Source organism: Xyrauchen texanus, chromosome 14 (assembly GCF_025860055.1).
Source record: "Xyrauchen texanus isolate HMW12.3.18 chromosome 14, RBS_HiC_50CHRs, whole genome shotgun sequence".
NCBI lineage: Eukaryota > Metazoa > Chordata > Actinopteri > Cypriniformes > Catostomidae > Xyrauchen > Xyrauchen texanus.
In genome coordinates, this window is record NC_068289.1 from 36,534,867 (window position 1) to 36,548,739 (window position 13,873).

At 45.9% G+C, this 13,873-nt stretch overlaps 1 protein-coding gene across 1 annotated transcript in view; it reads right to left on the reverse strand.

The window, feature by feature from the left end:
• LOC127654777 (receptor tyrosine-protein kinase erbB-4-like) overlaps positions 1-13,873 on the reverse strand; it is a 514,812-nt gene that overhangs the window by 80,596 nt on the left and 420,343 nt on the right. Inside the window, exons 15-16 of the mRNA XM_052142143.1 lie at positions 11,762-11,916; positions 2,906-2,950 (exon numbers count right to left, since the gene is read on the reverse strand). Of these exons, the coding sequence (XP_051998103.1) occupies positions 2,906-2,950; positions 11,762-11,916 (200 nt within the window). The remainder of the gene's footprint in view (positions 1-2,905; positions 2,951-11,761; positions 11,917-13,873) is intronic.

Sequence of the window (13,873 nt, forward strand, 5' to 3'; positions counted from 1 at the left end):
GAGTGATTGGGTCTTTTGTTGCTCTCATGTGTCGGCTGAATGGGCCGGTTTACTGAACATTCGATTGACTGCACAAGAACAGAACAGCCCCTTTTTACTTTTTTTTGCACTGGTTCCACTAGGATGAATCTGCAAGTTTTTTATGTTTATTCTGTTTATTGGCTGTAGTTTATAGACAATTTTTTGCTGTGTAATTCTGTCACAAAACACAAAATTGGTATTGAAGCACCGGTCTTGAGCAATCTGATGCCAAAGTTGTCACGGGGCTCTTGTAGGCATACATGGACTGTTTGAGTTTAAAGGGATGGATGCCGATTGGCGCTGTCCTGCATGGGGTTAATGCGCATGTTATTCTTTTTTCTGTTTTTTATTTTTTTTGGGGGGGGTAAAAGCAGGGAGTCATTACATTGATAAATAAACATCTACAATTCAAATGTCTCAAACGGTGTAAAGATAAATTAGGAAGAGTCATTATTGTTTTAGCAGAAGTTTAGGGGCAAAGGTTGGTTTTGGTTAATATTTAAACACCTAACGCTGATGATCAGGGCTTTTTTATAAATCTTGAAGGGATGTTGCTAGCCGCTGGTACCCCTTGTGATATAATATTGGGAGAATATTTCATCAATATCATGTGGTCAGTGGCGAATGATCAGACTCCGGTTGCTGCCATCTCACTTGACGCTGAAAAGGCGTTTGATATGGTAAAATGGGATTATCTTTTTAAGATTTTGGAAATGTATGCATTTGGAAGTACATTTATTGGATGGATTAATTACTTATAGACACCTGTTAGCTGTGGTACAAACAAATGGATTTCACATTATTGTACTCTGTATCCTGAGAACTTAGAAAAGGAATTCAATCCAGAGTCAATTGGTCTAAATCTGAAGCATTTGCTCTGACAGTGTACTGCCAGTAACAGCTTTTCAGCCAGGCACCTTTCTGTGGCCCAGACAGGACATTTACGTATTTGGACATTTTATTCCCAGCAAATTGTCTGATTTATTTAGACTTCATTTTGACACATTAATAAAAAAAAATTCAAGAGATGTGGGCAGGTGGGCTTCATTACATTTATTATACTATAAAATAAATTGCAATCCAAAATTTAACTACCTGCTACAATCCCTCTCTTATTTCAAGCAATTTGATAGCATAGCGATGTTCTTCATTTGGAATGGTAAGCTTCCCAGTTTACATTTCAATAAGTTACATAGGCTGATTGACAAATGTGGGCTTGGCCTACCCAAGATTTTGTTTTATTTTTATGCATTCGGTCTCAGAAATTTGGCTCATTGGTCGCTTCCACCTGAGAGAGCCCTTCCTGGTTTTGAAATGAACAGGAAGTTCTTGCCCCTATTTTGCCATTGCAAAGCCTATCTATCAAACAATTCAGAGAAGTTAAGTTACAACCCGATATCTTGCATTTGTATGGACAAAAGTTTCCAGAGTGTTTAATTCAGACATTTATTAAAATGTTGCCTCGAGCATATGGAAGAACCCAAAATTATGTATTAATAAGTCCCCTTTCTGTTGGTCAGAGTGGATTGTGAGGGAGGTTAATATGCTCGGTGACCTATATGAGAGTGGACTGTTGAGATCGTTTGAAAATTTTGTTTAACATTTTGGGATTCCCAGATCTCAATATTATAGGTATTTACATCACCACCTGCTCTGAACTATTTTTGGGAGTAGCATACACCCCCCCTAAAGCAGCAGATACTCTGGGAATGGTGATTACTGCTTTTAGAAAAGGTCATGAGTCATAAGTGTATTACTCCCTGCTTATTAAGAGTCTGGGGGATGGAGCTTTAACTTCTATCAAGAGATTATGGGGAAACGATTTCAGCTTGGTATTGGAGGAGGGAGTGTGGGCTGGGATTAAAAAAAACATCAAGTCTGCATCTATAGATGCAATGGTGCGCCTTATGCACTTCAGGATTTTACATAGACTTTATTTGATACCTCTAGATTGGATAGGCTTAGTCTTAAAGACACACCCACCTGCTGGCAATTCCAATCGGAGGATGAGACGAAGCCCATATTTTATGGTAGTGTATTGAGAACCAGGAATTCTGGATGAAGGTTCAGAGTGTTGTGTTGGGCACTCAGGTTTCGTTTTGCCCCAGACTATGTATTTTGGGAGATGCTGTGTTATTGATGTGGGTAATAGTCACATATAGAATTGGGTTCTGACCAGGCAGATTATTTTGAGGGGTTGGAGGTCAGCTGGTGCGCCCCTATTTGGGGAGTGGTGCACAAAGATGGGGAGGGTGGCTGTTTGTGTGTTTGTTTGCTTTTTTGTGTGTTTTTACTCATGTGTGACCACGGAGATGTTTGTTGGGGGGGCAAGGCTGGGGATTGGGAGGGGTGGTTGTGGGGTTGTGTATGTTGCTTTTCTTTATTATTGTAAGAATTAATTAAAAATATATATCAATTAAAAATATAGTACCTTGTAATAAGCTAAATCTTTTTTTGTTGTGAACAGCCCCCTAATAAGTCATCAGTGTAGGCAGTAGACAGCAAGGCAGTGCCCTAGGTTTTGGAACAGAGCCTGTTTCACAAGGTACTCTAGAAAAAGTGATTTTCTATTGATGCCAATTTGACTAGAATCTGCTGGACATTAGGCACCACACAAAATAGATTCCATTAATAAATGATGGCTTCAGGGAGTGCAAGTGAGACACAAAATAAGAGAGAAGCTAGAGCCAAAATGTTGACCTTGCAAACCTTCTCAATATGGAAGTCACTGTGCCTTGGAGAATAAGTGTGTGTGTGTGTGTGTGTGTGTGTGAGAAAGTGTTAACCACACAGAGTAGTGCTTTATGCGGGACATCATTGCTTTAAGGGGTATTTTAAGGTTAATAAATATAATACAAAAAGAGAAAAAAAGTTTGAGGAATACCTGTCCATTATGCCAATGCAGTCTTGCAGACTGGGCCCTGTGCACCTAAAACAAAGATGAAGAGAAAAAGAAAGGATATATGAAGAGAATATACAGAGGCCCCCAAAAGTATTTTAACACTTAAGCCACTTAAAAATTGAAATAAATGTAATTGCATTAAATAACAAAATTTCAAACCATTTATTTTAAAGATAGAAAGCAAAAGCTTACTTTTATATAATACATTTCACAAAAAGACATTCATTAAGTTTGAAATGATGAAACGATTGTTACTCTGTTCAAAATTATCATGAAGACATTGTGTTCAGACACTTCAATGCAAAGAACTACACTTTTGGTTAATCTGTAAGGACATCTGTGTGAACTTGAGGGGAACTGACTTTAACCCTCCCCTAAAAATCACCATGGGATCAGTTGGTTAAACGTTATCGCAAAAATGGCCAAGTAAATTAAAGTTAGTTTAGTCACTTCATTTGATGTTATATATCTAATGCAATGAAATTCATGCATTTGAAAGTGTGGTTTGAGTATCCAATTTAATGGTAAGAGAGACATTGAGCTTCATACATTATTTACTTGAACTGACTATAGACAGTGATAATGGACACAATTTTGACAGTGTTCAAAATAATCTTTTATCTATGGGGTATAATTATGAATAATAGGTAAATGTCTCCATCACAGACAGTCTCTGTTTCTCTCATCTTTTTAACTGGATTTATACTGTATATTTTTGTACAGTATAAGCCATTCCAGAATATATCCAGTATAGCCAGTGAGAAATATTGTGTCATGATTCACTGATGTGTTGCCTTGTGTTTATCTTCTGTCTTCTGTTTTCCCTGGACTACAATTCCCAAAATGCACCACCCTCGTCTCTGTCAGCTGTTCCCAATTGTTCTCACCTGTGCTCCATTCCCTCCTTAGTCTTTGTGTATATAACACCCTGATTTCTGTTCAGTCTTTGTCAGTTGCTGTGTTTTCTCCTGTTCAGTTATTGGTTCCCATCGTGGATGTAAAAAAAATTGTATTTCCTGGTACCGCCTTGTTACAGTGTTTACTGTGTTTTTGTACTTTCGTTTAAACTTTAGCTGCATCTAGATCCAGCTCTCATGACTTCCTTCCAAACATTACAATTGAGATATAATTTGAATATGCAGCCTGACCGCAGAGTGACCAATTTTATTATGATGGGACTAGACATATTTTGATGACACTGAGGAAAAAAGTTATGTTAGTTTGTCAGCAACCGCTAGCATTTAAAAGCTCAACATCACTAATCGTCCCTGGCTGTCCCTGGCCGTCCCTGGCTGTCCACAAGACAGGACTTTAAAGTCTTCAAAGGGCTTTAATGTGACTGGGAGTAAATGTGAATTTATGACTTCATTTCAGAGAGAGAGTATAAGGCACTTTCCACAAACATAGTCTAAAAAAAACAGGTAACACTTTACAATAAGGTTACATTTGAAAACAATAGTTAATGCGTAAGATATCATGAACTATCAATGAACAATGTATTTTTTACAGCTTTTATTAATCTGTTAATGCTAGGTATCTGTTTAGCTGTGCATTTACTGATGCAGTATTGTGTTGTGCTGCACATTGATTTCACTGAATAATTTTGCTTTTGTCTTTCAGTTTAATTATACAATTATATTTTTATAAAAGTTGTTTTCAATGTGTGTGTAAACAATTGTTGGTTATCCTCTCTTTGATCAGGGAAGGTTAAAACCAACAGAATTGTGTGTAAAAAATTATTGGTTATCCTCTGTTTGATCAGGGAATGTTAACAACAGTTATGGATGGTGTTAACAATTTAATATTATTTTTCTTATTTTTCATTTACATTTTTTTTTTCACATTTATTTTATTACTTTTTATTCTTATTTTATGTTCTTGAAAAGCACTTTGAATTTCCATTGTGTATGAAATGTGCTATATAAATAAACTTGCCTTGTATTTTAATAAAAATACATTTGTTCATTGTTAGATCATGTTTAATAATATTACTAACGTCTAGGTTACGTATGTAACCTCCGTTCCCTGATGGAGGGAACGAGACGTTGTGTCAGAGAAGCGACACTAGGGGTCTCTCTTGAGCGCCGATATTCACCTCTGGACTATGAAAAAAGGCCAATGAGAGTTGGCAACCAGTATTTTCATGTCCCGCCCCCGGACATACGGGTATTTAAGCGGCGCAAATACGGGAGTTCATTCAGGATTTTTCTGAGGAGCCGGAAATGGTCCGGCCACAACAGTGGCTCGGCTCAGCGACGTGGCAGGGGAGACACAACGTCTCGTTCCCTCCATCAGGGAACGGAGGTTACATACGTAACCTAGACGTTCCCCTTCTGTCGCTCTCTCCACGTTGTGTCAGAGAAGCGACACTAGGGGTCCACTTATAAAAGTGCCATGCGCTGAGCCGTGTACGTGAACTGCTGATACAGGAGTGAGCAGGTATTCTTACGTGCAGGACGACCAACTGTATCAGGCTGCACATACCCTTCCCCAATGCCCCATTTAAGCCATCAGGATTCCTTATCGTTACCCTGGAGGGGAACAAGGTGCTGGCCGCCAACCTGGGAACGGGCCAAGCCTGGCCGGGCCTCTTTTCTCTCTATGTTTCTCGCATAGAGCAACTAAGGCCAGGGCCCTTACACGCATTGAGGGAAGGGGGTCTTAGCCCTTATCCAGGGCAGAGAAGACCCTGCGGAGGCCATGCCTACCCGAGAGGGGAGGCAAGTTTAAGTGGCAAAACCATCAGAGGCCTGTTTAGGGCCTATGTGGAAAAGTCGGTGCGGTGGTGGATCCAGCCTCATAGAGGGGGGAACATACAGCATGGCAGCCAAGGCAGCCATGACTGCCAAAGGGAAACACGGGAGTCAGCTCGCCAGAGGGGACAGAACCGTGGTGTTACACACAGGGGGAGTCCGAAGGAGGCCTTACCTGTGGAGCACCTATACCAGTACAGGGTAGCTTGCGGTACCCGCAGTGGTTTGGGTCAGCGAGTTCCTCCGCTGAACTGCGACCCACGAGGGCTAGGGAGGAATCGACCAGTGTCCCAGACCTGAGATCTCCTGGGAATGAAGGCGCACTGTTTCCCCTGGTTAGGGGGAAGGGCGCTAGGTGCAAGCGATTCACCCGGTCAGATCGTGGGTGTGCCACCGAGTTCTACGGGCTCGGTACCTGAGAAAACACGGGACGATACTGACTCAACTCGGAGATTGTAGAATCTCACAAAAGTGTTAGGTGTTGCCCAGCCCGCTGCTCTACAAATGTCTGCTAGGGCAGTGCCCCTAGCCAGTGCCCATGAGGACGCAACACTCCTGGTGGAGTGAGCTCGGACCCGCAAGGGGGGGGGCACGGCCTGGGTGTGATAAGCCAGGGAAATGGCGTCAACAAACCAGTGGGCGAGTCTCTGCTTGGAGACAGCATTCCCTTTCTGCTGTCCCCCAAAGCAGACGAAGAGCTGCTCAGAGCGTCTGGTGCTCTGTGTGCGGTCCAGATAAATACGTAAAGCACGTACTGGACACAGCAGTGAAAGGGCTGGGTCTGCCTCCTCCCGGGGCAGCGCTTGCAGGTTCACTACCTGATCCCTGAAGGGCGTGGTAGGAACCTTGGGCACATAGCCCGGTTGCGGCCTTAGGATCACAAAAGTATCTGCCGGACCGAACTCCAGGCAAGCGTCGCTAACAGAGAACGCATGCAGGTCCCCGACCCTCTTGATGGAAGCGAGCGTGATCAGCAGGGCAGTCTTGAGAGAGAGGGCCCTGAGTCCAGCTGAGTCAAGCGGCTCGAAGGGGGGTCTCTGGAGTCCCGTAAGGACGACCGAGAGATCCCAGGAGGGGAACAGGTTAGGCCGGGAGGGAGTTATCCTCCGGGCACCTTTTAGGAACCTGACGATTAAGTCGTGCTTACCAAGAGACTTGCCGTCTATCGTGTCGTGGTGGGCCGCGATAGCAGCGACATACACCTTGAGGGTGGAGGGGGACAGCCTCCTCTCCAGCCTCTCCTGAAGAAACACGAACACTGACCTAACTGCACACTTCTGCGGGTCTTCGGCTCGGGAAGTACACCAGTCCGCGAACAGACGCCACTTTAGAGCATAGAGATGCCTGGTAGAGGGGGCTCTGGCTTGATTGATTGTATCTATGATGGTCGGTGGTAGGCCGGCTAGATCTTCTGCATCCCGTCCAAGGGCCAGACGTGGAGATTCCAGAGGTCTGGGTGTGGGTGCCAGAGCATGCCCCGTCCCTGAGAAAGAAGGTCCTTCCTCAGGGGAATTCGCCAGGGAGGGGCTGTCGTGAGGAGCGTGAGGTCCGAAAACCAAGTCCGGGTAGGCCAGTAAGGGGCTACCAGAATGACTTGCTCCTCGTCCTCCCTGACCCTGCATAGCACCTTTGCAAGAAGGCTCACTGGGGGGAATGCGTACTTGCGCAGCCCCGCAGGCCAGCTGTGTGCCAATGCATCTGTCCCGAGGGGAGCCTCTGTCCGGGTATACCAGAGCGGGCAATGGGAGGTTTCTTGGGAGGCAAACAGGTCTACCTGAGCCTTGCCGAACCGGTCCCAAATCAGCTGGACTGACTGGGGGTGGAGCCTCCACTCTCCGCCAGGCAAGCTTTGTCTTGACAGCGCGTCCGCTATCACATTGAGGTTGCCGGGGATGTGAGTGGCGCGCAGTGACTCCAGTCGCTGCTGACTCCAAAGGAGGAGACGACGGGCAAGCTGTGACATGTGGAGGGAGCGTACTCCGCCTTGGCGGTTTATGTAGGCTACGACCGTGGTGCTGTCTGTCCTGACTAAGACGTGTTTGTTCCGAATTAACGGAAGAAACTTCTGCAGGGCCAGAAAAACAGCAAGCAGCTCTAGGCAGTTGATGTGCCAGCGCAGCGGGCCTCGGTTCCACCGGCCTGCAGCTGCGCACCCATTGCATACGGCGCCCCAACCCAATTTGGAGGTGTCGGTTGTGGCTTGAAGGAAGCGAGGCATTTCAGCACTGACTGAGCACGCTCGTTGGAGAGACGTGCTGTCATTGGGACTGAGTCTAACTCCAGACAGAGAAAAGAGATGCTCTGGACCGGGGAGAGCTTGCTCTTTTCCCAGTTGACCTGAAACCCCAAACGGCTGAGGTGGCTGAGCACCTGGTCTCTGTGTGCGCATAGTAACTCTCGGGAGTGGGCCAGTATGAGCCAGTCGTCGAGGTAATTGAGTATGCGTATGCCGGCTTCTCGGAGCGGGGCAAGAGCTGCCTCTGCGACTTTCGTGAAGATGCGAGGGGACAGAGACAGGCCGAAGGGGAGGACTTTGTACTGATATGCCTGGCCGTCGAACGCGAACCTTAGGAAGGGGTGGTGTCGAAGGCGAATTGAGACGTGGAAGTACGCGTCCTTCAGGTAAACCGCTGCGAACCAATCTAGATGCCGGATGCCAGATAGAATTTGTTTCTGGGTGAGCATTTTGAACGGGAGTTTGGACAAGGTCCGATTGAGAACTCGCAGGTCCAAGATTACAGGTAATGCGGTGTCGGGAGGCAACGTGGCGTCCCGAGGCTCTGGTGCTGAGAAAAAACTCAAAGCACTTACCTTGCTCCGCGCACCCGGCGGGGGGCGGGCTCGTGACTGAGGAGGAGGTCTGGTATTGGCGTCCTCTGGACTCGTCTGAACCGGCCGGCCGGGGAACAGTCATGGCGCTGAAGGCGGGGACACCGCGTCCATGGAGCCGGGACTGTTGAGGCCTGAAAGCAGAGTGCCGTGAGAACGGCATTTGCGGGCCATGTGCCCCAGAGTCAAAGGAAATAGCTCTTTTATTGAGAATTTGGGTACCGCAGCCCGTGTTAGGGGGTGTGGCAAATGTAAAAACAAAGGATTCTCCTCCCGGCCCTCCACCGGGGGATGGAGCGGTCTTACCACCTCCAGAGCTAACGTCTTGGGCTCTGGGTGCGTTGTCTCAGGAGCACCTGGGAGCCTTCCGGGTCCTCGAGGGGGTCCGTGAGACAGGGGGCGTGCGCTTCCCGCGGTTTGCTCGACGCTGGGGCTGAGAGCTGGGCGCGGGTTGAGGCAGAGCAGACGGGGCATGGGCCGTGGCGGCAGGCTTGCAGCGAGGCATGATGTGAGAGATGGCCTCCGTCTGCTTCTTCACCATGGAGAACTGCTGGGAAAAGTCCTCGACGGTGTCGCCGAAGAGGCCGAACTGGGAGACAGGGGCGTTGAGGAAGCGAGTCTTGTCAGCTTCACGCATCTCAACCATGTTCAGCCACAGTTGATGTTCCTGGACCACTAGCGCGGCCATCGCCTGCCCGAGCGCTTGCGCTGTGACCTTCGTCGCTCTCAGGGCGAGGTTGGTCGCTGAGCACAGTTCCTGCAGCATGTCGGGATCAGGGCCACCCCTGTGCATGTCGCGTTGTGCCTTGGCTTGGTGGACCTGCAGGAGAGCCATGGCATGCTGGGCGGAAGCGGCGCGTCCGGTGGCGCTGTAGGCCTTCGCTGTCAGCAAGGAGGTTGCTCTACAGGTCCGGGAAGGGAGTACGGGGCGACCTCGCCAGGTGGTAGGGGTACCGGGGCATAGATGGATCGCAACCGCCCTATCCACCTGGGGAATCGCCTCGTACACATGGCGTGCTCCGCCATCGAGGGTGGCGAGGGTGGATGAGCCTGTGGCAATGTGACGAGTGGAGAGGGGTGCTCTCCACGAAGACGTCAGCTCGTCATGCACTTCCGGGAAAAACGGGACCGGGGGGGGCGAGGCTGTGAGCGACGCCCAGACCCCAGGAACCAGTCGTCGAGCCGTGATGGTTGTGGGGAGGATGGAGGGTTCCAATCCAAGCCCACGCTGTCGGCTGCCCGGGAAAGCATGTCCGTCATCTGTGCATCAGCCTCAGCCTGGGCGTGCAGGCCCGAAAGCGGCAGCCCAGGGGAGTCCTCAGCATCAGATAACCCGCCCTCCGATGCCGCGGCGAGCTCATCTGCTTCCATCGCAAGAGGGTCGGCCGACTGGCTGTGAGGCGAGTCACCGCTACCTCGAGCACGGACGGGAATCAACGAGCGTGTCGGGACGCGGGTGTACCCAGCGGAGCTGCACCCGCTGCCATCCCCAAATCGCCTCCATCGCCAGCCGCATCGTCCTCAATCCCGTGGGAAGAAGGAGCGACATGGGGGGCGGCTGGAGTGGCTTTCTCACGGTTGTAAGCAAGCCGCGACCGCAACGTTGTCATGGTCATGTTCTTGCAGTGAGAACATGAACCATCGACAAACGCAGCCTCGGTGTGATCGCTACCCAGACACACGAGACAGCGCCTGTGGCCGTCGGAAGCGGAGAGCACTCTACCGCATCCAGGAACAACACAGGGGCAGAAGGGCATCTTTATAAAGACGCGTCCTTAAAAGGACGTTCAACGGCGCTGTGTTTTGCTCTTTTAGAGGAAATTACTCTTTTAAATAAAATCACTCTTTTAGGGAAAAAACTCGTGAGAGTTTTTAAATCTGCACTGTCGATGCACCCAGGGGCAGGAATGCACAGCCGTGCAAACAAGAGAAAGCCACTGTTGTGCGCCGTAGAATCCAACAGCATGCAGCAGAGGGATAACAGGAACTCGGTGTGTACACGCAGCAGTTGCAGACACGACCATCGGCTCCGAAGAAATTTTCTGAATGAACTCCCGTATTTGCGCCGCTTAAATACCCGTATGTCCGGGGGCGAGACATGCAAATACTGGTTGCCAACTCTCATTGGCCATTTTTCATAGTCCAGAGGTGAATATCGGCGCTCAAGAGAGACCCCTAGTGTCGCTTCTCTGACACAACGTGGAGAGAGCGACAGAAGGGGAACTAATGTTAACAAATGGAAACATATTGTAAAGTGTTACCTATTTTTAGTCAGTGAAAGGAGGTGCTTTACCTTTATAGAATGTACACTTTGATAAAGTTTAATTTCCATAAATTAAAGAAAAAAAAATGATTAATTATAATAACAATTATATTTTTTGATCATGCTTTCAATAACTTCTTTAACAGCATTACATTGTTGAATCAAGAGTTCAACTTGTAGTTTATGGTTCAAAATATGTTAATTATAGGTTACTTTTGACTTTGTGGAATGCAAAAATAGTTAAGTATGACATTTTATGTAATATTTTTTTTAATAATAATTACAAATATTTTTTTAATACAATACATTAAATATAAGTACAATAAAGAATTATGCCAAAATTATGACATTGATGTATTAATTTAATTGTTAGATACAGTCCAGAAGGTCAAGTCCTCTTTAAAAAATAAAAAAATAATAATTTTAAGTTGAAGCAAACAACGTGTTTTAGAGCACCTCTTTTTCATGCCAGGTTAACTTTTATGTTAGCTAATAGTTTATCAAACATATCTAATATTACTAGCAATATAAACATGGATTTTCTGCCTCTAATTCTTAAAAAAACTAAAAACTAAAGTGGTGCCAAAGTGTATCCTATATGCAGTAAGTGTCAAAATATTTAGTGTAAGAGGTTGTCCTGCAGTAAATTTGCGCTGTCTTTCATCTAAACCTGAGGAGCTGGGTTAAGCTTCAGGTTCCCAGCAGGATAAATTTGGAGAGCATGATGGTTTTCATTTAGAACCAAGTTTGAACGCACAGACGCAGCAAGGGCAAACTCTCCCTATAAAATTAATGATGGTTTATGCTCGGGCGGTTCCGAGGACACAAGCACTCTAAAAAAGGGTCAGTGAATTGAAGAATAGGCTCTTATACTTCCTTAGGCTAGAACTGACAAGGCAAACAAGCACAGGAATTAGTTGCATGCTGGACACAGCTACAAATATATTACCTGCACACTCACAAATTGCAAACATTTAACAAACACATCCATACCCCTGGGTGCAGTTGACATGGCAGGGGTGACACTCATTGTTAGCCTCAGCATATTTGAAGATGAAGCTGTTTGCTCCCTGTAGACCATCAGGGCATTTCTCGACACAGTTGGGCCCATCTTTAAAGTGAAGACATTTAACACAGTGATCAGGGCCCTGTGAAAGAGAGAGAGAGAAAGGAGGAAAGGAGACATAAAATCCCAGCAAATGCAGATAATAACCATCCCTCACAACACAAGCAATGACCATAACAATCAGCCTGCACAGGATTTATGGTGGTAATATGGAAAGGGGAGGCAGAAGAGAGGGAATTGTTAACTGGATATCAATATGAGCACTTTTAGAGTCACCCAAGCACCTCATCAAACAGTAAGACAAATAACATTGCACAAACAATATGAAAAGATACTCCATATTGTTCTATTAAGGGTCAAACACATGCACAGCTCCCATATAACCGTGGGGAGCATCTGTATGTGAAAGTATTTAGCTGATATGTGGCTCTGTATGAGTGAATCTCTTGTTAGCGATTAATAAATGCCTTGCAGCAATTATATCTGCTCTTCATTTCACATTGTAAACCGGTTCTGATGCAACAGTGCAGCAGAATGCATACGGGCACGGCCGTGGAAGCCATGTAAGATCAGATAGCTTCATTCTCCAGTCTGTCAAATCTATGCAAGGCCACTTTGGGTAAACATACGGTCAGTTCTTCACTGAAACTACAAAAAATAGTTGCCAGCAAAATTGCCTGTTATCTGTACACATGCTTCATTGAGCTGTGGTGCACACATGGGTAAAATGGGTTTAAGCCTAGCTTGTGTCATTACTCAATTCCATTTCCCCAGTTTTCTCCACTGTGTCAACATCAATATTTTAAGCTTATTTTAAACTTCACAACTAAGAAAAACTGTTTGTCAATTTAAATGTAACAAAAACACCTCTGTTGCATTTCATATATACATTTTATGATTATTTTCCTGCTGAACAGACTTCAAAGTTGTTTCAGAATGAAAGCATATGCTTTATGTGTATGAAGACAAAACTGTCACAGACGTTTTTCTGGACATTTTAATCAGAGGTATAGCTGTGTTGTTAAAGCACACTATGAGAAGCAAAGCTTTTATTTTCGATATTTAGCCTGTGTTCTACATCTAGACATACGTGTTGCTTTTTGTTTTCTCTTCTTTTTTTGGAAATTCCAAAACATTTGCAAATGTGATTCAATATCGATATCGAATGATATGAAAAAGAATATTGTAATAATATTTATTGCCATATCGCCCAGCCCTATGTTAGATATATGGAGGCTTTCTCCCTCTCTGAGCGATTGATGCAGTACACCCCTGGGTGCTTCGACAGCTAAAAGAGTATATATTCTTGAAAATCAAAGAGTTTATTTCCTCTAAAAGAGCATGCACTGATGGACAGCGTCTTTTAAAAGATGCCTTTCTGTTTGTGTGTAATTCCTGGATGCAGTCACTATCTCTCCGCCTCTGACGGCCACGAGAGCTGCCTCACGTGTCTGGGCCGTAGTCGCGTTGAGGCAATGTTCATGGATGGTTCGTGTTCTCACTTCGTGTTTTTACTTTGTAGTCATGGCTTTCCTTAATTCGGGGGAAAGCCACTCCAGTCACTCCCCGTCCAGGGCTGGGTCGGTTAGTGCTGGGGTGATGTGGGGACTCCAATGGGAGTTGTTTTGCTGCGTAATCCCCCACGGACCTCTCATTCCCCAGCATACTTGTTTTCCCTGGTCGTGTTCTGGGATGAGACAGGCACCACGCTTCAGGGCAAGTTTAATGACTCTTTCAGAGCTACCGAGCAGGATGAGCTCTCGATCACAGCATCGGACGCTGAGGACTTGACTGGGCTTCCACCTTTGAGTGTAGCCACCCAGTCTGAAGCCAAGACAGAGTTGACCGCCATGCTTGCCCAGGCTGCCGTGCCATTCTCTTAAAGCAAGTCTAAATATCTTTTATGTTGTTTCTCAAGTAAATTTAAGGATTTTTAGACAATTTCAATTGGAAAATAAAGACAAAAACACTTGATAACAATAGGTTTATTGTAGTGAATTTCTTTACTGAATTAAAATTAAGAAAAGTATTTTTCCCTT